At 38.5% G+C, this 27,450-nt stretch overlaps 1 protein-coding gene across 1 annotated transcript in view; it reads right to left on the bottom strand.

Moving 5' to 3' along the window:
- Nucleotides 1–27,450, bottom strand: part of Pank1 (pantothenate kinase 1) — a 49,786-nt gene that overhangs the window by 4,364 nt on the left and 17,972 nt on the right. Inside the window, 5 exon segments of the mRNA XM_005385848.2 lie at nucleotides 1,683–1,808; nucleotides 6,476–6,599; nucleotides 7,098–7,274; nucleotides 11,938–12,191; nucleotides 22,706–23,058. Of these exon segments, the coding sequence (XP_005385905.1) occupies nucleotides 1,683–1,808; nucleotides 6,476–6,599; nucleotides 7,098–7,274; nucleotides 11,938–12,191; nucleotides 22,706–23,058 (1,034 nt within the window).

The following is a 27,450-nucleotide window of genomic DNA, read 5'->3' as shown; positions in this document are numbered from 1 at the left end:
AAAACTAAATTTGGGAAACTCTTGAAAAAGTTTGAAAAAGGTAGTCACAAACCACAGCTTTCAACTTAGGTGGATGCTACAATGTGAAGGAGAAAAATCTGGAAGGAGTCTGCAAATAAATTACTTCATAAGTATCTTTAACTTCTTGATTCACTTTAAGGAAATAAACTGGAAATCAAAGAAGATACACAATACTTACAGATTATGAAAATAAGAAAACTACAATAGTCTAAGCAACATAAGCCAGGCTCGAAACTTTGGTCCTACATCAAAACACTTACAATTAAATGTGCATTTATACATTTTTACATTAAAACAAAATGGTTGAAGCAGAGAGATTTTTAATGATTATCCATTTTAACTGACTTTACAATTTTTAAATTTTATTGTGATTGACAATTTATAATTGCACATATTTATGAGGTGTACGCTAGTTGTCACTAAGACAGGACTAAGAGACTCCTGGAGAGGTGACTGGATTATGAAGTCACAATAATTGGTGATGACCTCATAACTGCAGAGGCTATTAAGAGGTGGGGTCTACTTGGAGGAGGGAATCACAGAGGCATAACCTTGGGCACCATATCTGGTCCCTGGCCCCTTCTTCTCTGGCTCTTCCTTGCTCACTCTGGTTCCTGGCCACCATGACATGAGAAGCTTTGCTCTACTTCACCCTTCTGCCATATTTCTGCTTTGGAGACTGTCAGCCATGGACTGAAACCTCTGAAATCACGAGCCAGAATAAATTTCTCCTCCTTCAAGTTGCAGGTATCAGACGTTTTCTCCAATAGTGGAAAAGCTGACCAATATCCAGTACAAATGAATACAATGTGGAATAAATCTAATTACTATATCTATTGCCTTAAGTATTTAGCTTTTTTGTAGTGAGAACATTTGAAATTTACTTTCCTAACTATTTTGAAATGTACAATACACTCTTATTAACTATATTCACCATACCACATGGTAGAGCTCAAAACGTTTTTTTCCTGATATTTTGTTTCCTTTGACCACTAGCTACCTATTCTATTCTCCATCCTCTATAACCACCATTCCACTCTGCTTCTATAAATTAAATTGTTTTAGATGCCACATATAAGTGAGAGTATGTGCTGTTTGTCTTTCTGTGCCTGACTTACTTCACTTAGCATGTTCTCCAGTTTTACTCTTATTGTTAAAAAGGACAGAACTGTGTTCTTTTAAAAGGCTGAACAGTATGCTATTATGTACCCCATTTTCTTTATCTATTCATGTGCTGAAGAACACTTGCGCTGATTCCATTTCTTGGCTATTGTGAATAGTTCTTCAATGAACATGGGTGTGCAGACATCTCTTCAGTATACTGATTTCAAGTCTTTTGGGTAAATACCCTGAAGTATTTAGCTGCACCATACAGTGGTTCTAATTTTAGTTTTTTGAGAAACTTCCATGTTTTCCAAAATGGGTACACTAAATTCACATTTCCAGTGGGGTTTTTTTGTTATTAAAAAACAATCGGTACCAATTGTTGATAAGGAAGCTTCTGTTATATATAATTCGTTCTTAATCTTCATATAAATGCCAAGTTTAAATGGCAAATTTTCTACTTGGTCAATTTTAAAACTAAAAGATCAGCTCATATGTTAGACAAATCAAAATACACTCCACATAGGACAATCAACATCTATTCAAGCTCAACCTACCTCATGTTCTAAAAACAGAGCTTTCAGCTGTCCTTTGGACCAAAAATCCATGGCATATGCTAGCAGCTTCATAGAGACCATATTAATTCTGAGGAAATTCCCAACAAACACAACTCTGTCAATATTCTGAAAAAAAGAGTTAAAGAAAAACAAATGAATGTGGCATAAAAGTAACATTTAGCAAAGATCAAATGCTCTGTGTGTCTTTGTACACAACTTTGCACAGTGAATTTTTAAGTGGAACTGTTTCAACATCTCCACAAGGAAGCTGAACAAATCTCATAGTACATTCCACAAGTACTGGAGAGTGAGATTTTGGTTGGGCAAAGCAGAAGCAGATACTGGTCTTTCTTGCAGCTGTTATGTCAGATTGCATTAGGTCTGACATGAAATTCAGCTTCCCACACATATTAAATTGTAACTGGAGTTCAAATTTCAGCTAAATTTTCTTGTACATTACCTTAACCTCTCATAGTTCCAAGTATAAACTATTATTATAACTGACTCATAAATGAAATGCTGATGGCATGGTTCATTCATCTAATGAGTTCACTCTGTGCTGAATACTGGGAATATAAAGCAGAAACAACAGTCTCTGCCTTTGGGATATATGGTGAAATATCCCGTTTCACCAACATGTGGGCTAAGATATGACAACACAGCCAGGTGTGGCAGCGCGCACCTGTTATCTTAGCACTGGGGAGGCTGAGGCAAGAGGATCACCACAAGTTTGAGGCCAGCCTGGGCTATGCAGTGAGTTTAAGCATAGCCTGAATTACATAGCAAGACCCTGTCTCAAACAAAAAGAAAATATGATAACACAAAATACATGTGTATTTTTGTCACCATGGATATAGATTTCATTCTAAACACACACTTATGAACATTCTTTTCCTGTCCTGTCCCTGCAGACAGGCTTCAAATCCCCTGAGCTTCCATCTCCAGTGTACTTTCATTTCATGGCACTTTCCACTCTCAAGGTATTTCTTAAGCTTAGTACTGAGCTGAGCCTGTCTACCTTGCAGAGACTGCTCAGCACTCACTCAGCACAGACAGCTATTATAGTCACTCAGCAAAGGTAAGAGAGTACTTGATGGTGGCATTATTTTCTGCTCTGGCTATTGGAAGTAATCAGGGTCTGGGAACATCACTTTTTAACTCTTACAAATTTTAATAACACATGTTTATGAGGTCATTAGCAGCTGAAAATTTTCCATGTGTGAAGGGGTCAAGAGTGACTAAGAAGTTCCATTAAAAAATGAACCATAGCAACAAACTGCCCATACTAACAGATGGGAAGGAACACTTAAAGTAAGAAAAACTAAGGAGGAATTTTATCAAACTTAGGAAGCCCAAGGTAGGACTTGCTGTATTACCATGGTAGAAAGCCAAAAGGAGTACAAGTAGCGTAAAAGCTGATGAGCATTCTGTATTTCAAATAAATTCCAGATGGGTCAAAAAATCGAATGTATATAAGGGAAGGAAGGAAGAAAGGAAGGGAAGGAGGGAGGGAGGGAGGAAAGAAGGGAAGGAGGGAGGGAGGGAGGGAGGGAGGGAAGGAGGGAGGAAAGAAAGAAAGAAAGAAAGAAAGAAAGAAAGAAAGAAAGAAAGATGGAAAGAAGGTCCAAAAGAAAAAAGACTAATGGAAAACATGAAAAAAAATTTAAAAGTAATTTAAATAGAAGTATAATGTTTAATATTCATTAAAAATTGGTATATTTACTTGAAAAAAATCAAACATCTATTCAGGGGGAAAATCACCACAAACAAATCCAAAAGTAAGCTATAAATGGAAAATATTCTTAGTACATACCATATAAAATGGATTTGCCACCTAATTAACAGTTTCCACAAGTCAGTAAGGAATTAAATGAACATTTCAACAGAGAAATGGATGAACAGTATTAACAGACTGCTCATGTGTACATAAAAGGGAAAATACTAATGGCTATTAAACACATGGAAATGTTTTAACGTAAGGAGGTACCTATTAAGTTTGAAAAGATGAAAAATTTGAGAAACTTTGGGGAAATTTGTATTTTTATACTCTGGTGGGAACATAAATTATAACCATCTTTATGGAGGGAATTTTATAGTATTTACCAAAATAACAGTCAACATATTCTTTAGAATCAGCAATTTCCTTTCTGGGCATTTATCTTATATAGGCATAATGACGTATATGCAAAATTGTGTTTGTACATACACATATGTGTGTCTATGTGTATACTATATATAAATGTACTGTGAGCTTTTTCTGGAAAGGAGGTGAGTTACTAAGGTAGGGACTTGCTATGTAGTTCAGGTTGGACTTAAAGTCACTGCGTACCTTAGGCTGGCCTTGAACTCAGAGATCTTCCTACCTCAACCTCCTGAGTGCTGAGATTACAGGCATGTGCCACCAAGGCCGGCTTTGCAAGTTTCATAATAGTGGCACAATAGTAGAAAAAATAAAGTCTCATTAGTAAAACAAATCAAAGTGGCATATCTGTGTGTTAAAAACAACAGAATTTAAAATATACTGATATGAACAAGCTAAAGATATGTTATTTTAAAAAGCAAGAGACTTTTCAGAGTGGCATACAAATACTTGTAGATTGGTATAGTAATTCGGATTTGCTTTCTGATATTTTAGTAAAAAAAAAAAACAAAAGATGAGAAGAGCAGAAGGAGGAATAAAACAGATAAAGCATGTATAACAATGTCTTGACAACTGTTGAGTCCACACTAATGGATAAATGGAGGTTCTTGAAGCTATTCTCTTTCCTATATGTACACTTACTGATTTTCACAAGAAAAAGCTGATAAAGCAAGATGTAGAATAGTAGGTAGAGGGCAAACTGTATGGTTTGTGATTATATCTCAGTAAAACTTTTATTTAAAAAAAGGGTGCTATGTAGAGGTCATTACCTTTGGAAGGCTATATTAATCTTATATACAATAAAAGATGAAAACAAACTAACAAACTATGGCTGCCTATATCTAGTGAGGTACTTGCTGAGATACAGGATGAAAATGATGACTTACTCCCCTCTAGGTCTTTTCTGCAGAACTCTGCACAGTATGTCTGTATTTCCTACTCAGAAATATAAATGAGAAAATTTAAAGTTGATGAGGAAGCATTTCAGAGCATTCTGACCATCATAACTCAAATGTTTTAATGTGGTGCCAGTAAATACGGTGCCACCCTCTGTGAAATGACTGGAATCAAAGACTGTCAAGTCCACAACTCCAAAGAGCCATGCAAGGACTGAAAACCCTGGCTCCTGCTCACACAAGAAAATTTGATGCTGTCAGTCACTGATGTGCCCCCTGGGAGCCCCAGCTGGCTTAACACCCTTGGCCCTGAGGGAATAAATGGAGTCCCCCTATTCATTAAACTCTTAGAAACATCTAAAGTTGTTGCTCAAACCAGTATTTAACAGGATTACATTTCCAAATAGTGAAAAATAGCGGTCTTTTCCCGAAGGGACTAAGGATACCTGTGCAGAGACCTGCTGGCTCACTCCAGCCACAAATGCAAGGCCAAAGGCAGGCTCTGTGGCAAGTAGGGGAAAGGGCATCTATTGCTCTGTGGAGCAAGGGGTATCACCAGGGAACTGACCTTTGATAGCGCATGAGTACAGCCAGCTACACAGTCTTACAGCTTGTTTGGCCACTTGGAAAAACACCCTTCAAGGCTGAATGCCAAAAAATAAACATTCTGCTACAACAAAGCTCATGACCAAAGTGGACTTTGAAAAAGCAGTCTCTGAAACACTCTTGCTTGAGTATCAGCCTCCCAGTTAAACTACATCTGAGCTAGGGACTTCCAAAAAGTTAGGACCCTACCATATGTCAGTGTTATAAAAGACAGCTCTTTTGTAACCCCAAAGCTCAAATGCAGGGCTAGCACCCACCCATTACAAAGAATGCCTTGTACCCTGACTCTTCAACTGGGCTCTTCAAGAGGCCCCTTGGAGGGGGTTTCTAAGTATCTGAAATGTTCTGTTTCTTGATCAGCATGGTAGCTATGCAGCTGTTCATCTGTGAACATTCACCAAGTTGTACAATTATGATTTTCGCTCTCTCCCATGTTCATATGTCATATTTCTACTAAAATGATATATTTCAAAACTCTACTGCTCATCTACTACTATGGTTCTTTCTTATTTCTCCTACTCCTTGCTCCATGCTCCAATGTCCTTTCCTCATTCTCCTAACACAACTCAGTAAAGGGAGTTGTTCCACTTTGTAAGCCTTGTGATTCAAAGAGGTCCATTTTCTCAAAAGAAATTTTGCAATGTTTTATAACGTGTTAATAAGGCTGCCTCTGTCACCTACTCCACACCTCCTTAGGCCTGGGGCTCTGGGTGGCCGTGGCTGTAGCAAGCTCTCTGTGCTTTGATAGCCCTGTACAATGCTGCTTGAACTCCATGCCACAAGGCAACACTGTAAAGAAGCTGAAAGCAAAGAGAATATCAAATGTGAGTGGAAGCATCTAATCTACAATATTTGCAAGGATAGTTGCGGCTCTTCCTCGCATTTTAAGAGGCACATGGCAATGACAGGTTAAGGTGTGGGTTGGAATTTTACCATGTTTCCACAGCTGGATCATTCATCATGTATAATCCTGTGTCTACTTAAAAATAAACACATACAATACACATCCCTCCCACTCTATGAAGTGTGAATTACATCGTGAAGTGTAGGTTTCCCAAGGATAGACATAAGGTTTTGTAAGAGGCAGCAGTTACCACACTGCCCAAAGCAATGTGTAAGAATGACACGTGGCTTTCCCTGGGCCACCTTACCTCATTCAGTGCACACATCCGGGCGATGGAGCCGATGTTATTAGTGATGGTGACCAGCGTGGCCCGGGCAAGGTCTTCCTTGCTGATCGACTCTCGTTTTTCTTTACTCATCATGTTGCCAAAGCTATGTTGGAAATAGCAGTGAAAATTTTCAAAATCATCTTCAGTCAGGACCCATGCTTCTACCATGGTACTGTGAAAAGCTCGGAATAACTGTTCAAACTCAAGAGACCTGATTTTTGTTACCACAATTTATAAGCAGACAGAAATATAGTATGAATGCCTGGCAGTCCCTTCCTTAAGAGGGACAAGACAGTAAGGCTATTAATGCAGGTGGGGGAGATTTTTTAATACCTGTAGACATCTGGTTAAGAATGAAACAGGGGAAACCGTTGCAGATTTCTAGAACCTTCTTTCAAAGTTGCCTTATTTTAAGCACAAACATAAGAGCAAAATATGTCAGTGCTTCATAAAGGACAGGAGATCAAGTCTGAGATCTGATATGATAGATACTTGCACCACATTGGTAGGCTGAAAATTTTAATAATAACTAAGTGAATGGCCCGGGTGGAAAGGCTGCTCTAAGTTTAATCACTACCGCTCCTAGCTGCTTAATCTCTACCTTGATGCTACAGCAGATCCTTGAAGGCCAAATCGTTCATAGTCTCCTCCGTAAATGTCCTTCACCAGCTTATCGACATTGGTGCTGTCGCCTTTAGCTGCCATTTCCAGAGCTTCTTCAAAGGTCTCACAACCAGTCAGCAAGCAACATAGGCCTAGGAATGTTCCACCTCCAAGACTGAAGGAACAATAAGGTTTATTTTTTAAATTTTACTTTAAGATATGCCCATCCAAGCCCAGCTACAGTAAGACTATTAATATGGGTTAAGAAAAATAGAAGAAAAACAAAGGGGCACTTGAATTAAAGTGCTAGAATGCAAAAGGACTTTATGATAGATTGGATAAGAGGGCAGAAACTAAAACATCACAGAAAACTTGCCCCTAAATTTGAGAACAAAAGTGGAGAAACACTCTCACTGATTGTGAGACCTTCATCTAGCCACTACCCTAAACACTTCAGTCTTCCACCTATAAAACGGGGCCAAATCATGATCTCTTATATTTGGGCAGTCTGAAAGCAGCAAATAACCAGAGAAATGACTGATACTTTACAAACCTGTGTAAATACTAATACCCAGAAAAATGGTGTGACCATAGTTCACAACTATGGAGCCAAACTCTGGTGACAAAATGCAACCAGGATGCTGCCGGCAGCAACCAGCCCAAAGGCTGTCTTCTGTTTGACTTTACTTGACCTTCTGCTTGACTCTCTCATTCCACCTCCTCAGAGATGTTAAGAACAAAACTGTTAACCTATGTGATGTTGGAATGTTTTCTACTAAACTTTGGAAAAGGTTACTGGCATTTTACTTACAACCCAAGAGTGAAACATAGTAACAAAAGTCACAAAATGGTTCCAATTCTTGAACTATGTTTTAAAACAACTGAAGAATTCTTTTAGGCTAAATTCCTTTAAAATTGTCATTTTTAGACAAAAGTCACAAATTATAGTAGTTAAGAATCCACTCGACTGTGTGCTAGTATCAAAGTTACTTAGTAAAGAAAAATAGATTCAGGTTAAACCTACCACCAGCAGACTCCTAGCAGTAAAATAACTACCAAGGGAGTCAGAAGGAAAAGGAGCTCTGATTGCTAAACCTGAACACAGGTTTGAGGTTTTGTTTACCAAGTGGAAGAATAAATATAAGAAAGTTGCTTTACAGTCCCAAAGAACTACTAGTTCTGGGAACCCAATTTGCTTTAGGATGTTGGCTTTTAGCTCTAAGAAAAAAATCAAGTTGAGATTAAAATTATTTTGAACTAAAATTAGAAATAAGAAAATTAATGGTAAATGATGTTTACTGCCAGTAAAAGTTAACAAGGAAGTATTAGATTATAGAGAGGTATGCACATAATTCTTTAAGTTGCACTTATAACCAAAGTATGTAACAGTTTTAGATGTTTCTTATTGAAATAGTTCCTCAGGCTGGGGTATACCTCAGTGGCAAATCGTTTGTCTAGCATGTGGGAAACCCTGGCTTTCCAAAACAGCAAAAACAAAACAAAACAAACAACACTCCTTGATTGAAATTATGGGTTCTTGGAAAAGTCTGTAGCTAGCCACGATCAGTAGCAGTTAGCCAAATCGTGGGTACAGTGCCATGAAGAAACAAAGAACTCCGTGTAAGTTCTTCCAGAGAAAAATCAGTCACACTAGAAAGTCTGGATTTCTTCTAAGAAAGCTTATCTTCACTTATATTTAATACGGCATACTATGCTGCTTCAGAAAGATAAGCACAAGCTTTTTTTGGTGTGTGTGGTACTAGACATTTTACTCCGGGCCTGCCAGGTTCCACGCAAGCACTCTACCACGGAGTTAAATCCCCAGCCCTGCTAGTGGGTTTTAATTAATGGAAAATAACTTTTGGGTTGTGTGCCATCCAGATTTGTTTTGTTTTCTCCCTGCATATTTCTGAAAAGAAGTCTTTGTTTACATTTCTAGCTTCTCAGTACCCTTTATTCCTACTTTTCATTGAACAATAGGGATTCATCTTAAGGTACTCAACACGCTACTCGAAATGTGGGCAACTGAAGACATTGGCTGACTTAGAAAGAAGGTAACTCAGCTGATGTGTTTGTGCAGTGAAAAGGGGCAAGAACGACTGGAAAATGACAGGTGACTCCAGATAAAGAGCTGAATGGGAAAAGCGAGCATGCATTAGCACAGCTGAGACACTGCGAAGAGGAGGAAGAATGCAAGAGCCAAGAGCCTGCTAGCACTTTTATTGATATCCTCAACTTGTTAACCACTATTTAATCCAGGAGTTCCTTACTCATGATCAGACACATCTCTTTGTCAGATAAGCAAAACCCTCAGTATATCAGAGACAAAAATATGTTTCCAGGAAAAGCCTCTGAGTATTATCATTACTCATAATAAAATATGTTAGAAAGTAGAAGAAATCTTCAGTTACTCATTTTCATAATTGTTGAGACTGGCAGAACACTGGTCACTGATGACTGTCCCCTCAAATGAATTCCAAATGATCGACTGAGATGGACTGCTGCTTTCATTAAAGTTTCAAAGTTTTACATTCCTCTTAATAGACCATGCATTCTAACAACATCAGCTATAAAGAATTTTTTCCATTGGCTTCCATACGAAACTTAGGGTAGCATCACTAAAAAAAAATGTTGCTACCCAATCTGTGATACAACTAAATTACACATAAGCAGATCTTATAAAATCATGTTTCAAAGAAATCAGATCTTGTAATGATATAATAGGAAAATATAGTATAATTACATAACATAAATTTGGATCTTTATATCAGTTCAAAATTTAAAGCTTAAGCCATTTCCTTAGAGGAGTGATTCCCAGTGTGTTTTACACACTGATATCTACTCTTAACCATAATAATTTATATCTTAGATTTTTAAACTTGAATCAAAAGAAATCTATGGCAGAACAACTCTGGTTAGCCAAGGGTCATGGGCTCCACTGACTGGAGGTTTCATTCCCATCTACTACCTGTGGCAGCCCCTGAGAGGCACTTATTACCCTTCAGATGCCTGTAGCAGGTTTCCAAACCCATCCTTGGAAGAAAGAGCTTACAAGGAAGATTGGGCATCGAGACAGGATTTGTTGACTGTAGAACACCGGTCATTAACGTGCATTTAGCAGTAACTAGAATTTACAGGTATTATTACTTGCATAAAAGAAGCCAAACATTGCAATGGTTCCTTAGCAGCTATTCAACAGGACCCAGACCCCTTCGTTTTCCACGCTGAGAACATACATGTGTGGTATTCATCAGTAAAACTGTAAATATCTCTAACTGTGGAAAATGTTTACCTTGCTGTTCCTTGGGACTGGCTTTAACAATTCAACTACTCTTTCTGGGAGAAAGTCTGAAATTTCTTTAAAATTTTATCTTTACAAGGAGATCAGGCTCTAAGGTAAAACCAGCTCAGCCAAAATATTCCTGTCTGTAATACTCCTGACAGTTCTAATGTGGACATGGGTCAGTTTTATCTGAGCATCTGAGCAAGTCTGTAAGTTTCTGCATTTTCAGTGAGAAAATGTATGCCTAGTAGCAAATAACTGATGTAACAGAGCCTACACTCTGGACCCAAGCAGGCTTCCGTCGGTGTGTGTGTGTGTGGGTGTGGGTGCACGCGTACGCATGCATGCACATGCAAACCATAGTTTTTCAACAGCAGCACTACTGCTATTTGGGGCTTGATAATTTGTTGTTGTTGGAGGAGCTGCCTGTGCATTGTAGGATTTTAGTAGTATCCCTGACTTCAACCTATAGTTACCAGTAGCATCCCACCTCCAGTGGTGAGAACAAAAAGTATCTCCAGACATTGTCTAACACCTCCTGGGGGCGACTAATCTTCCTTCCATCACATGTTATGAAAAATACTAGAAAAACCAAGCTCACCTGCTAGTGAGGGAGTAATACTGCAGAATTTGAGTTCTAGAAAAACTATCCAAACAATAGCCTTCATGGCAGGAATGAGGATAACGAAGCCCAGAGAAATAATATATCTATCAAAAACGATGGTTTCAATATCATGTTCCAAGCATAGTCTACATGGCACTAGTTCCTTAAGTTATTCCTCTAAAAATGGTTGTGTGGTCCAATAAGTTAGAGAAATGCCTCAGCAAGGGAAACCTGTTTGATTTTGTTTACTTTTGGTTCTGAAAGATACTTGTTAACAGAGCTGTTACCCATGTTGAATCCCCATTAGCATCAAGCTGAGCCCATTTGGCCTCCTGTGGCCCTCAGGTATGTAGACTGAAACATAAAGCATTCTGACAAACTGTGATCACAGCGCTGGCTGTTTTCCTGTCTACTGTATCCCAAAATTCCCAATTCAGTGATTGTGCTTACTATTCCAGTTTTCACCTAAAGGATATCTGAAGAGAAAATTCATTCTTCATAAACCTTATTTTGTTTGATGTTTGGAATGATGTATTAATTCAAGCAATTCACCCTGTGCTAGGCACCACTGAGGTTTAAAAGATGGTTTCTACCAAGCTTGCTTTGACCATGCTAAGCTCCTTCTATCTCACTTCTAACTGGACTTACTGTCGTTACCGTTTCATTGGCACTTAATCCATATCGCCTTGTTGGTAAACTTCTAATGTACACAACCCTTCTTCCCTCAACCTGCCCATAATTTACAGAAAGGCAAAGACTATGTTTTATTAACTTTTATATTAGTCATCCTCTTACTCTTTTAATATGTCACCCAATAAATCCTTTGTGGTTTGTAGAGGAAGCCACGATTTTTCAAATATAAATTCAATATAGTTTTACAATACACTGGTTATCAAGGAGGAGGTCTGGGTTTAAGCATAAAGATGTTCACCTAGCAGAAAATATGTTTACCTGGTCCCTGTAACTCTTTTGTAGTTGTCCTTGGAGTACACTGCTAAAATGCTGACACCTGATCCCATGTTAACCAGCAACATAGGGTATGGGTTATCAAGGCAGTACGGCTTTTTTTGACACAATTCGGGATTTGTGGGATTTTCAAAATAGTAACATTCCGGTTTGCCATTGAAGCCAACAGAGTCAACATAAAGCAGACCCTGAATCAGACAGTCCAGTTCATCCAGTTTATGGAGCTGCAGGTCAGCGATCTGAAAGAGAACAAAACCTTGTGAGATGCTGAGACCACCTCGGAGGAAGCCTGGAAGACCTTGGTTGGACTTAACATTGGCTCATTCACTTTAAAAGAATGAAAACATCCTTGAAAAAACAAGGTGTAAAATCTTGCTCACAATCTGTCAATCCCATGGGAAAGTAGAAGTGCTAAAGTATAGGAGGTTGCCTGGTTGCTGGAAAAGGATCCTTGAGAAGGCGTAGTGGGTTGAATGGTGGCCCCTGTCCATGTCGTAATTCTGAGAACCTGAGAATATGACCTTGTTTGGAAAAAAGGGTTTTTGCAGATGTAATTGAAACCTCGAAGAAGACATCCGAGATCATCTGGGTGGACACTAAATCTAATGACAAGAATCTTTACAGATTCATACAAGGAAGATAGAAGAGACACGGAGAAGGCCTCACATGAGGATTAAGGCAGAGATTGGAGTGCTGCACCATGGGCCAAGGGAGGCCAGCAACACCAGAGCTACAGAAGGCAAGAGAAGAAAGTTCTCCAGTGTCTCAGAAGAAATGCAACACTTTGATTTTAAAATCTGGTGTTCAGAACTATGAATAAATATATTTTTGTTATTTTAAGATACCAAGTTTGTGGTAATTTGTTATAGCAGCTGTAGAAACCTAATACAGTATGCTACAAAGAGGGGTCTCTCTCACAGGGTAAGCAGAGTAAGAATATTCAGAAAGCAATGAAAATCTACACTTCCTCGACAGAGGATAGTGTCCCAAAGGCCTGCTAACTGGAGAGAATCTTCTTTGAAGCCACAGAAACGAACTATCTTTTTCTCAGGGTTGGGCTCTAGATCTGGTTTTAAATCATAGCTCCAAAACTTACTTAACTGAAGAATTCAAGTGAGTTATTTAACTTCTCAAACTTAAGTTGCTCATCTGTAAAGTGGGAATAATAATACCCCCTGCATAATATAGCAGTGAAGATTACAGACTGTGTGCTAGTAATATACATGAAGTGCTTGCATAGGGCTTGGCATGTACAAAGGGCTTACTGGTGGGGGTGGTGTCAGAGTTGTCTTTACAGGCTCTTATGAGATAAAAACTCCAGTCTCCTACGTACAGGGGGAAAACAATAAAAGGGAATGACCTGGTTGTGGGCTAGCCTTAGAGGCCAATAACTACTCTGCCTCCCCAAAAGTTTAATTCATGATCCTTAAAAATAAACCACTGGCTCAAAAGTCTAGGCTGATAATCACTTTTTATGGACCAGGAAACAACAACAACAATAAAACAACTCCTACAACAACAAAAAACTAAACTAAACTAAATATCACCAACATGAGACTCAACCAATAAAAGAAGATACCATGCAATTTCTCACAAAATCTTGTAAGTCAGTACCACTAACCCTATTCTGTGGTTCAAGTTCATAAAGCTTAAATAACTTTCCCTAAATGACCTAGCAAGTATCTCCCAGTGACTCCCTATTCTACTGTCTTCCTTGCCACAATGGGCATTGTTTCTGGGATCTGGAAACAATTTATACAAGTACTAGACTTAGATATTTTACCAGAAAGATGATCTTTATTACCAAAGTTAACAACCAGAAGAAAACTTTTGACTTTGTGCCATTTATCTGCATTTTCTATTTAACAGAAAGGACCTACAAAACAAGTTAGTTGGAACAGCTAACCAGTCAAGTGGTAGAAGGATTCATGACACATGAAAATAAATGTTCTAAAGTATTCTTGGTGATAAGGTAAATGTATCACATAAATGGCTCCAAGTATTTCATTTTTTAATCTAATGAACCATTTGGATGAAATGCATGTAATTTACACATATTTTAAGAGGCCAGTGCTGTAGGTATAAAAATAACTGGAGACCTGAAAGATTACCAGCATAGCCAGACAAATACTACCTCTTTTATCCCCTTTGATTCCACAGTCTGTATTGCACTTACAACATTTTTCGCAATCTGGCTTGTTTTTCAGGCACCTGTCAGTACCATGCTCAAACACATACCCCTAACTCATTGCTTCATAAAAATATATTCAATAGAACAGGGAAAGTTATCACTGCATGGATCACTCCAAGTTGAAAAGTCGAGATTTCATCAGCAAGTCCTGGGACCATAGGTTAACCTGCTTAAAAATTAATCAGAGGTTCATCAACAACATTGACTGCCAAGCACAGAATCAATATAATAAACATCAACACAGATACAGTCTGTCCATCTGAGAAGCCTGAATTTATACTGTGAAAAAATACAAACGTCAAGGCAAATAAACTAAGCACATACAACTTTCATCTGAAAGGAAACACTGTTACTTCACCTTTCACCTCAAAATTATTTTCAAATAAAGTAACAGCAGACAAACATCTTTTCTACACATTTTGCTGAGGAATGGACATCCTGGAGCAGCCCCCTTTGGTTAAAGTGGAAACAAAGACATTGGTCACTTTCATGGAGACCTATGGGAAAAAGAACAGGTCCCCAGGTATGGATAATTAGTCAAACTGCTACCTGGATTTTTAAACAGGCCATGTGAAATTCCAAGTTGAAAATTAATCACCAGACTGTAATTTGTTAATAAACCTGAATTAACTTATTGGAAAGCTTAAAGCAGGCTACTAATATCCCAGCCAAGGAGAAACACTATCTTTGGTATGCATGTTTTTTAAATCAGAGGCCACAAATGCAAATGCCTAAATAAGGCAATACGAAAACATGGAGGAGAGAAGCCCTTGATTAGTATGCAAATAAAGGGACATGGGGACTAGTCAACAGGACAATCTACACGTATTCACAATTCATCTGTAGCTCACTGCTGCCATGTGGTAAAGAGGCCCCACTCTTGTTAGATAATCCTAGTTTTCAAAATCTAGATTTCACGAGTCAGAAATCCACATTTTTATGTGAAATCTTTTAATTTTTAAATGTTGGCAGCAATTTGATAACTTTTATCTACACACTGTAGGTCAAAAAATGTCTGTTATTTTATACACAGTTGCTAATTCTTGGATATTGTCTGTCGCTCAAAGGTCCATGTGGTAAGACTGTAGTCCTTAGTGTGGAGATGCAGGAGTTGACATAAATATTCAGAGGACCTTAGGTATTGGGAGTGCTGCCTTGAGATGCGTATGCTGGTCTCCTGCACTTAGGTCTTATGAGAGTGAGATGTTATAAAAGACTGACCCTGACCTCTGGGTCTCTCTCATATTTTGAGATCTGATGCCACTCTGCACTTACACCCAGCATCTGCCAAGGTTCCTCTAGAATCTACATCATGCTGTTTTGACTTTCAGCCTTTAAAACTGTGAGCAAAATATATTTTTCTTATGAAGTTAGGCTGATTATGATGGTCTATCTTGACTGTCAACTTGATCAGCTTGACAGATGCCTAGAAAATTAGTAAAGCACACTCTGGGTAGATCATATAGTGCATAGGTCATGGGAGCATTCCCTGTGTACTTTATCTAGTCTATGGCTCTTTTGTCTCTGGCTCTTCCTTGCTCCCTATGCTTCCCAGATATCATGAAATGAGCAGCTTTCCTTCATCATGCCTTTCTGCTACAATGTTTCTGCCCTGGAGCCAGTTGACCAAGGAGTAAAATCTCTGAAACTGTGAACCAAAATAAACTCTTCCTCCCTTATGTTGTTTTCCTCAAGTATTTAAACACAGTGGTGAAAAGATCACTAAAACAAAAAACTGGCACCAAGAGTAAGGTTGTTGCTATAACTGTACCTAACCATGTGACCAGAAGCCTTTGAAACTGGTTTGCAGGAAGTTTGGGGAGGTTTGGATATGTGAGATAGTGAAAGTCTAAAAGACTGCAAGCAGAGATTTGTAGGTTCTTCTGGTGGGAGCTCAGGAGTCCAGACTGCTGATAGGAATACACACAGTAAAGACTGCACGAGGTTTCAAGTAGGAATGAGGACTCTAGTGGGAACTGGACTAGAGACCATATGTGTTACATTGTACAAAAGATTCTGTCTACATTTTGTCCGTGTCCTAAAACTTTGTATGAAGCTCAGTTTAAGAATGACTAATTGGTCTGGTGGAAGAAATTTCAAAGCAGCCCAATGTTTAAGCAGAGGCACAAGTACTGCTGGCTGCTTTTAGCCAGGTTTATAGGGAGACTCAGGAACAAAAAGAAGAGCACAAGAATTAAAAAGCCATTTGAAGTGTGACCTGAAAAGAAGTGCTTGTAGCCAGTCACTGTGGTACACACCTGTAATCCCAGCACTTGGGAGGCTGAGACAGGATGATCACCATGAGTTTGAGACTCAAATTCTGTGTAAAGAACGGAAGCTAATCAAAAACTGTGTAGATCCTATCTGTAGAATTTTGACAAAGAAGCTACTATATTTACCCATTTTGCCAAACAAAAATGTGGTTCTAGGGACCAGCAGACTAAATGACCTACTTGGGATCCCAAGGATAGCAAGTAGAAGAGATAATAAATAATTATAGCTATTAAAAGACCCATATTCTTTTGCCTGGCCCAGTCACCCAAACAAGTATGGGCATAGGGGATTTTTTAAGCTTTAGGTACACCAGAATCACTTGGAGAATTTGTTAAAGCATAGATTACTGGGCTCCATCCTTAGAGAATTTCTAAATGCATTTCTAATCACATTTATAGCAGTATCCTACCTAAAGGTGATGCAGCTGGTACCAACAACACACTTTAAGAACCACTGACATAGGAAGAGGAGCATAGTACTTGGCACTAAAGTTTGGAAAATGAGCCCATCATCACATCCCAGCAAGTGTTTAATAAAATTACATAATCTGCCAAATAGCATCTGTCCTAGATAACTCATAGGGATGATTTCAAGAATTAAATGAGATGATTGTATGAAAATGCTTTGGAGTCTGGATGTGGTGGTGTACGCCTGTAATCTCAGTACTCAGGAGGCTGAGTTAGGAGGATTGCTGTGACTTCAAGGTCAGCCAGGGCTACAAAGTGAGTTTAAGGACAGCCTGAGCTGCACAGTGAGACCCTGTCTCAAAAAGACAATAAAAAAGGAATAAGAGAAGGAAAGAAGGAAGGAAGGAAGGAAGGAAGGTGCTTTCTAAATTACTACACTTATGAGTACTACACTTATGAGTACTACACTTATGAGATATAATTACTATAGATATAAGAAATAAAATAACTCAGGTCTTTTATCTTAAATTGAAATGCATTGGGAACACCATTTCCAATATAAACACTAATTTTTAGATGGTGGTTTTGCGTTCCCTATATGCAAACATAAGAAAAAAATGGATCCCAAATACAGACATGCTCAGGATACACTTGCAATAAGGTCTCTTTATACGCTTTAGTTCAGTATGTTGAAAATAACTGCATAGCTAAATAAACAAATTAATAAATATGGTAAAGAACATTTCAAGAAGATTTATACCTACTCCCTGGGAGGATTTTATGGACCTACTCCAAGTTATATGACTTAATTATAGTAAAGAAATATGACTCCAAACTGTTTCAGAAATTACTAAAACACAAAGCTTTATGATACACTACACTTACAGTACTTTTGTTTTGCTTTTGGTTGTTTTGTAACCCAGCACTTCATACAAACTAGGCAATCACTTTGACTGTGGGTTATATACACAGTCCTTTTTATTTTTATTTTGAGGTAGTGTCTAAGCTACTCAGCTTAGCCTCAAACCTTTGATTCTCCTGCCCCAGCCTCCAAATAGCTGGGACTACAGGTGCATGCAACTATGCCCAGTCTTCTATAGTGGTTTAGGGGACACTGGCACCATAAATCAAATTGCGTGGCAGAATAGATTAGCAAACCAAGAACAATGTGTGCATAAAATGATTGATTCTGAATTACAAATTATATGCAAGTTTCATTTCTTTTCACAAAAGAGATGTAACAGAAACCTGAGCAAGCTGAATTTTAAGTAAGTTCAGTGAGTGTGAAATATATTTTTAGAAAAATAACTCATTGATGTCTTTTCTTACCCCACCCAATGATGAAAGAGGCTGTGTATGACCGGTCAAGTGTCAAGCCAGAAGGGAATAAAAACAACAGTCTACCAAACCTTAGTATCTACAATATCACAAATCAGTTTCTGGATTAATAATAAGCGCCAGCCTAATAAATGGACTTAAATGGTCCAAACAGGTTCCACATATTCACAATTATCCTACACTCTCGTGATGATCTTTTCCATCATGACTTACATTTTAAGCTTGTTCTCTTAGAGTTTCTGGAATAAGGAACTTTTTAAAATTGATGACAGCAATCAGAAAATCTTTTCCTCTGTTCTAAATCTCACATTAGCCAAATAAGACTGTTTTACACCATTTTTATTTAAAGGGTAGATATTACGATTTAGGTCTAGAACATCGCCCAAAAGGCTCACGTGTCCAAAGGCTGGGTGACACTATTGTTGCCAGTGGACTGATCTACTGATGCATCCACAGCTGAATGTGCAATAAGCCTTCTGCCTTCTCTCTCTTTTTCCCAGCTGCCATGATGCAAGCAGGTTTCCTCCACGCCCTTCCTGCTTTGGAGCCAGCCAACTACAAATGAAATCCTCTATGAGCTGGGAGTCAAAATAAACCTCTCCTCTTTTAACCCCTACGTGCTGGGTATTTCTTCCCCTGCTATGAGCAAGTTACTAAGACAGTACTTATTATTTAAGTACAAAATTGAGTGAGTCTTTTGTAACTTCTAATTAACAATAACTTTGGATTGAACAAAACTGATAAGTATCAATTAGAATAAGGAGCTACCTAGATAAAAAGGATGAATATTTTTTCTATACATAGTTTTTGTTTTTAGGAACTCTTTGTTCTATTAAGAATATTCTTGTTGAAATTAAGAAGTGTGATAGTGGGTGAAAATATTAGAACTAGTAAATAATAAATTCTGCTGGGTTCTCTAAACCAAAACTTACAATGTATAGTGGGAATAAACACAAAACTAGCAGAATCCTACAATATTCTGTGTCCAGGCAGATAGCCATGGAGGTTTAAACGCGTGTTTTTAAAACACGGGTTTCCTCACTGACTACTCAATGTTGTAAGCTACTTAAAGCTAAATTAAGTAAATCACTAATTTTGAAAACTAGCTTTTGCTAGCAATAACTTTAATTGGAATGGTGATCTTAAAATGTTAAAAGAGAAAAAAGGAAAGGGAGGGAAGGAGGGAAGGAGGGAGAGAAAAAGAATAAAGAAAAAATGAAGAACAAAATTGAAATGCAGCTTTGTCCATTTGAAAGGATCTACACAAAGGTCTAATTTAATGCTTGCTTCATGTCTTACGGCTCCTTCTTGTATATTCTAAATTGAATGAAGAACAGTTAACACTATTTAAGGATTTAATAAACTTACTACAATGATATAGTCATCACACGCAATAATCGTTAACTATTCTGTTTACTGAACATCTTTTTTTGCTTAGCTCTACTCAGGTAGCTTTTAAAAATTCTCGTCTTCCAAGTTATATTACACCAAAACAGTGCTTTTACAAACTAACAATAACAGAACTTTATGTAAATGCACTGCTTTATTGTTTACTTAATTGTTTCATATATACAATAGTATACACTGATCCTTTCCAAATAAGGAATAATTTTCCATTCTATTCAATTGTCTACCCCCTGCAAAAGATTTGTATTTTGGATACCTAAGTTCCTTAGCATTCACTGTTCTATCTGCCTCAAATACTTTGCCCAGACCTCTGTGGTTTTTGCTTTATTACTTCTGATCTTTATCTTTTTTTTTTTTTTTTTTTGGTTTTTTTCTCCGGTACCAGGAACCGAACTCACGACCTTGCGCTTGCCAGGCAGGCGCTTTTGCCGCTGAGCTAAATCCCCAGCCCCTACTTCTGATCTTTATGCCAGTGTGACTTCATCAGACCCTCCCAAAACTCACCACCCAACCTGTCCTGCTTTTCTCCTTCATAGCACTTACCATCATTTGATATAGTCTATATTCAACTATTCATTTCATTATGACTATCTCCTCTACTAGAATATAAACTCAGAGGCGGGTGTGGGAGTTCTGTTTCGCTCATAACAGTACGTGGCACAGAAAGGAAGCATGATAAATTATTTGTTAAGGGAATGAAGAAATGCTTAGGAGGAAGATGGTAAAACCTATTCATCCTGACATACTTTGGAATCATATGGGCACATTATTTAGTGCACTGTCACACTGGATATGGGAAGAGATGTCTCTTTCAGTTATGTTTTGACTTTGGCCAACACTGAGCACAGAAAGCAAGGGAAGTTCAGGGGATGTTCTTTACAGATGAATACCGCAGCAGGCAGGACTATTTAGTAAATACTCCAAACTCGCTCCCTGTTCCAATCTACTCCTTAAGCTCCAGGTGTACACCTGAAGGAGAGGATGACCTTTCTGAGTTCAGAACCTTGAGAAACACGCTTGCTCACAGCCAGCACGTATTGAGTAACTTTCTCCCAGGACATACATTACCCCGGGAAGGGATGGAGGCAATGACAGAAGTTACATAAATCTCCCCAGTCACCTTATCCACTTCCGGCTCTCTAGTGGAAATGGACAGGCACTGTGCCCTTGAAAGACTGGTGAACTCACAGAACACCCAGATCTTACTTAGGAGGCATTACTAACGTAAAACCTCCTGATCATCCCTTAAACTTCAGTGTTTTCATGCATGTCACACATAAGCTTCAGCGCTATATTTCCTCATCTCCAGGGGTCACTTCCAGTTCTGATGTCCTAGAAATCCTCCTCTTTTTATCTCAGAGCCAACTTTCTGCAAATGACAAAACAGGCCCACAGGAGGGATATGTCTTGCCCAAGGTATCCACCTGGTTAAATGCAGAAACAGGACTAGAATTCAACCCTTTTTTCATCAGGGTCTCAAATTTAGTTCTCACGTCCATGGACTTTAACCTTTGCAGTTTCAAAACTGATCACTGAACCACTGGGGTGATAAAAAGATCCTGCGGGTTATTTAAGTAAGTGGTAGTATTAGTATTAGTGGCAGCATACACAGAGTCCTATAGAAATTACTTAACTAAAATCATTGAGGTAACTAGTGTTATATTTGATGACACAAATAAAATTCATATTTATAGCTACATTAAATATGACAAAGAATGTGTTGATTCATTATTAACTAATGACAGACTTTATAGCAAGATGAGGTTATATTACCTCTATCACAAAATGCAGTAGATGATACCATAGGCTTTGAGAAAATTATATATATATGTATATATTTTTTTGTTTGTTTTGTTTTTTATTTTTTTATTTTTTGTGGTACTGGTGATTGAACCCAGGGTATCAGGCATGATAAACAAGCACTCAGCCACTAAGCTACAACCTCAGCCCTTTTTAAATTCTTATTTGAGATAGGATCTCACTAAATTACCCAGGGTGCACCTAAATTTGCAATTCTCCTGCCTCAGACTCCCCAGTGGCTGGGATTATAGATCCACTGAGAAGTGTATTTTACATGTACTTCAATATATTTTCAATTTTATGATACCATTAATCTTAAAATCTCCCAATCTTTCCATCTTGTATGTTCAATCACCTTGTTTTAATCTAGCTCCCCTTATTTTCCAGGAGATATGCAATATATCTACATCTATCTATTGCTTAACTTTATTTTCACTTTCCTCTGTGAGAAGAAACTAGGCAATACAAAGATTATCATCTTGACTACAATACATGGGAAAATTGAAACAGATGTTAAGAAATTGGTAGAGAAACTTTGCACTTCATCTTTTCATCTATATGTTACATTTGGCAGCATTTGTCAAATCTAAATAAGCAGCGCATATTGATATATACTGCCCAACTGGATGCAGTTTTATCTCTATTACATAAAATCATATTCTCTAAATGGTATTCAACAATAAGCAAACTTACCCATAAATAATGTTGAGGATTTCAGATTTATTTGTGAGCAAAACCTCTGAATGACAAGAATAACAAAAAAAACACAAGAATAAATCGGTAGAAAGAAGTAGTAATTTGTAGTAGGCTTTATAGAAAGTCTTCCTGTGGGCCTCAGTAAGACAGAGACAGAGACAGAGAGAGACAGAGATGAAGCCAGCACCATGATTATGTAGTAACAGTCTGTGGGAAACTCTAGCTGAATGCCATGTAACTATTTTACATAGCATTAACTGTAGAAGAAACGATGACGATGATAGCTAGTATATATTGAGTACTTACTAAGTACCAAATATATATTGTCTCATTTAATTCTTTTTTTCTTTCTTTTCCCAATTTTTTAAGGTAGAGCCTAAGTTGCTTAGGCTGGCCTTAAACATGCAATCTTCCTATCTCACCTGCTAAGCAGCTAAAATTACAAGTGTTTGCCATTTCACCCAGTTCATTTAAATCTTCTTGTACCAGCCCTCTGAGGTAGGCGCTATAGATGAGGAAACTGAGGTACAGAGCTGAAGTAATCTATCCAAGTCCCAAGGCTAATAGACTTCTTCTCAGGCATGTACTACCATGATTATGGACATGTGAGAAGCTTTTAACAGGGACGAGCCTGACCTACCATTCTGAAGTCCTCTTCAAACTTGAAAGCCCCGCCTCCCGTGGCACAGAGGGTGGTGTGGAGGCTAGAGAAGTTCTTCTCGCTGCCCATCTGAATGAACGTGTGCATGGCACAGCTGGGAAAGCGAATGAAGTGCAGGTTTCCTTTGCGCCCACACATAGTCAGGTTTTTCAGTTCCAGGTGGACATCTCGGATCCCGGATTTTCCATAGGCTGTGTTAGAAGTCAAATATTTCCGGATGCTCTTCAGGTTCTCTACTTCCTCTTGTTCCTCTTCGGCTGTAATATCCTTCGGTTCAAAGTAGACCAACTTAACCAGAGTTCCACCGATATCCATGCCGAACCACGGGAACGCTAGAGGACAAAAAGAGAGTGAATCCTATACATGCAACATCCTATACATGCTGAATCCTATATATGCAAAAAAAGCTCAACTTTTGAACATTCAATAACAAAATGCATCTAATATTCAATGTTTTGAATTCAACTATATGTGCCTTTTAAAAGCACAGAAATCCACAAGGCCAGTGGTGCCTATAACCCAGCTCACACTCGACTCCATGAATGAGTCGGCCTCAGGACCGAGTGAGATGACAAACATGATTCTGCAGCTCCCTCAGCCAGTCTTCATTGTGCTTTTCAGGGCTTCAGTATCTTGCCAAGCTAAGTGCTGTGCCAATATTTACAGATATGTATGTTTTTACATACACCAAGGCTTCCAAATGCTATCTCATCAGATTTGCAGCCAGAGAAACTGATCTGTTCCGATCACAAAGGAAAAACTAACTATACCGAGTGTACCAAGAGAGGATGAGTTGGTCTCTAAACCACAAGGTCCATCTCACGACATTTTTCCATGATTCAGGTTTTGACTTATGAGGTGATAAGATGTGAGGCCACAATATGTAGGAAGGAGAAAGGGAGAGAAAGGGCACTTTGCGAGATGATGAGCAAACACAATTATCACGAGGGAGGCAGAAATCTAAGAACCACTTGTGTTATGTCTACTCCTTTCTGTATTAAGCAGAGAAACTCTCTATTCTAAATGGCTTGCCTAGAAGTTCTCAGCCCTAATGCGAGTTAAAGTCATCTGGAAAGATTTTAACACTTATTTCCAGTCTCCTTTCCCATGGATGTTGATTTAATTTGATGGTGTGAGTTCCTGGGCCTAAATTCCTCAACTGTCCCAGTCTGTAGGTGCAGGAACACGACACAAGAGGAACCACGGACACTGCAGGTCCAAAACTAACCACAGCCGGAAACACCAAGGCTTGCTTCTAGGTATATAAGTACTTGATTTGTTTCAGCTACTTATCTGATACTAAATGAATCCCCATCACAATTACCTTTATTGCTATTAAGAGACAGAGCTGAGGCACCTGAATAGGCTGTATTTAAAAGCATCCTGGAAAGTTAATGTTGTGCTGTCAAATGCTCTGCAGCGAATACACAACAAACCCAAAGGGAGACACCAAATGCTGGAGTCTTCCACTTCACTTCCCTCAGGAGAATCCACTGACTGAACCTGAACCCTGATGTGAAAACTGAGTTTAAACCGGGTACACGTGCGCACACCTGCATTCCCAGCTTCTCGGGAAGCTAGGTGGGTGCTCACATGAGCACAGCAGCCTAGGCAACATAGCGAGAGCTCGCCCCCAGTCTCAAAACGACAAACTAAGCGCGGGGGAGATAAAACTGACTTTAAAGATTCAGGAGCAAAAATGGCTTCTTTCAAAAAGTGTATTTTATTTCAGCCCTAGAAAACATTCATATAAGCCCCTGTCAGACTGTACATATTACATCTGTCAAACTGTATGTATTATACAGCCAGATATATAAGGATACCTACGAAGGGTCTTTTTTCTAGGTACACCCACTACCCAGTTTTCTACTCGGGGAAGTTGAGGGAGGAAATCAGCCCTGTAAATAATATCTCTCCTGAACTTCGCTGTTGTTTCTTTGATTATGATACAAACCAGTTGCTCTATACTTGGTAAGATCTAATGCTATGGAAAAATAAAATTCCAAGCCCCCAAAAGATTAAGAGTAACAAATTCCAATACAAAACCACGTTAACAAAGTTCCTATTATCTTTTTCAAAAGTTTACAAAGCAAATCCCACACAGTTCAGAGCAGGTTGGGAAACTTGCTTGTCCTAGTGGGTGGTAACAAAACCAGACACCGTTTATCCATATTAGTCAATTCAGCTCACAGGTGAAGTGTGTTGGGTCACCCTTTAAAATCCACTGTCAGCATGGCTCGGTGTGGGAGCAGCATGGTGTAAGAGCTAAAGCCCTGGATTAGGATTCAGAACAACTGCTTCCAGGAGCAGACATCAGAACCAACTCACTGGACTCCCTCCACCTCTCTGAATCCTAACTTCCTTATTAGTAAAGGGAATAAGGTGCATTAGAATGGTACTCTGTCCCCTCTCTGCTATAAGCTATGAATTATTTAAGAAATATGAAAGAAAAACCACAAGCATCCCCAACCATAAAAGCTGCCCAGAGTCTTTCTCGATGGAATTCACTGGAATATCCTATGGCATATTAGCAGGTGCCTGGGATACACAACCAGTGTTGCAGTTATCCTCTAGTCTTATCAAAATAGGGAAAAGACACCTGCTACTGGACAGGATGAAGGAAGGGCTTTCTGGAAATTTCTAGATGTCACTTTGAAAAATTCTGGCAACATTTATTAAAATTAAAATATATATGTTTGAAGCCAAGCTAACCCTTCTCTTTGGCCGTAAAATAAAAGACTCAAGTATTCAAGGACTGAGTTTAAGAATATTCTTTGGAACAACCTTAGGAGTGGTAAAACTAACAAAAACAAAAGAAAACAAATACCAGGGTATGCCCTTTGACAGGGAATCTGTTCAATAAAGTTTGATTTCTAAACTGTGGCTTACTAAGCAACCATTCAAAAGAATGACCAGGATTTATTCCAACTGACTGTAAAGATTTCCCCCAAATTTCTGTTAATGAGGAAAGCAGGAGATGGCCAAAACTAAACATTTTTTAATACACCATTTGGTTTGAATAAGAAGGGAAAAAAGGAAGGAAAGAAAGAAGGATGATCTCTGTATATTTAAGGTGATATACGTCTGAAGAAAAGTAGAGAAGAACCTCAGGTTGTTGATATTAATGCAGGGAGGTTGGTCTGTGGGGATCAGGCTGTACTTGAGAGGCTAGAGATTTGGAGGAAGGGAAGGGGAAAATTCTACATTTAGGACTTTTAGTAAACATAGAAATTAAAAACAAAGGAATTCAGCAATGGAAAATACTGTAAAAGATACCTCAGCATTGCAGACAGAAAAAGCTATGTAAAACCCAGAAAATAATCCAGTTTCATACAAAAAAAAAAAAAGTATTCACCCAGCAGCAGTTACCGGAACTCTAGGAGGCAGAGCCCACACATAACCTTTTGTTTGCCTGGATCTTGCTAAGTACAGGTAACTGAAAAGAGGTCTCACTTTTAAAAAACACTGCAGGGGAGGCCTTAACATTTTATAAGTTATTTTAGACCCTAGTTCTAAACTAGTCTTAAATCCTTCTTCCTGCTTCACCTACTGCTCAATTTTGAGACATTTCAAAGCTTTGTCAGCAACTCCACAGTGGAAAAAAAGTGTAGAGTTTTTAAAATACAGTTCAATGTTATAACAGAAGTCTGCATTAAAGTAGGAGGGAATAAAGATTGAAATTACCCTATTAATTTAAGTGACAATAAAAGCTGCATTTAAAGGGGCGACAACGTAATTCAGTGGTAGATAGGTAGCCTGGCATGAGTGAGGCTCTAGGTTTTATTTATGTTATGTTCACTCCTTATCTTTGCGAAAACTTTAATGCTCCTCTGTTTCACATTGTAATGCTTTTCCAAGACACTGTTATATTTTACACATGTAGTTTTACTCATCTTCTGGATGTCAAGTCTGTCTACCCCTAAGCTTCCCGTATAAAATACTCAGGTGGAGACAGAAGAAAAGGGAAGAACATCCCAGTGCAGCTGCCATGCGTGACTCACATTTGCCATTGTTCTGAGATATCCAGACACTCTGATATGTACAGCCAAACTACTGATAAGAGCCTATTCTTGTTCACCAGGAGCTATGTTGGTTCTAGATACAGAATATCTGCATTCACCCCTTACTCCTCCTTTCTAAGCCAGATGTCATTTAAAAAAAAAAAAAAAAAAAAAAGGAATCTGAAGTATTAATCAACAATGTTCAGCAGAAGACCAGATTCAAATCCGGAAGAAAACCACTGAACACGTGTTAAATGAAAACTATTGGCAGCCATTGTTTTGGACTGAGCTCCTACATGAGGCCTCAGTAGAGTAGGCTAACAATCAAAACAGATTCATTCATACCACGGTTAAACTAAACCTGCCATTTGACCTTCTGAGAAATCAGCATTAGGGAGGTAATGCCCAAATTTCCCACATAGCTCCACTTCAGTTGATAGGCTAGTAAAGCTCTTTATTCCTTATGCAGAAGAAGCAACCTAATGTTAACCTATCAGTCATTTTTCTGTTATTCTGCGTCCTTGTCCCTCCCCTATAAGGAAAGTACCTTTGAAATGACCAACCCACTTTCTGTCTTTGTTTCTGCCTTCTTCATCCTGCCTGTAGAATCAAGCATTGGAAAACTTATTCTATCTTCTAGAATGAAGTGTAGACTGATTCTAGAATTGAAAAAAGCCAATGAAGAACATTAAATACAATGGTGTGTTAGTGCCCTTTGATAGC

Source organism: Chinchilla lanigera, unplaced genomic scaffold, assembly GCF_000276665.1.
Source record: "Chinchilla lanigera isolate Chin_1 unplaced genomic scaffold, ChiLan1.0 scaffold00024, whole genome shotgun sequence".
Classification (NCBI taxonomy): Eukaryota; Metazoa; Chordata; class Mammalia; order Rodentia; family Chinchillidae; genus Chinchilla; species Chinchilla lanigera.
This window is presented reverse-complemented; position numbering and strand designations above follow the sequence as displayed.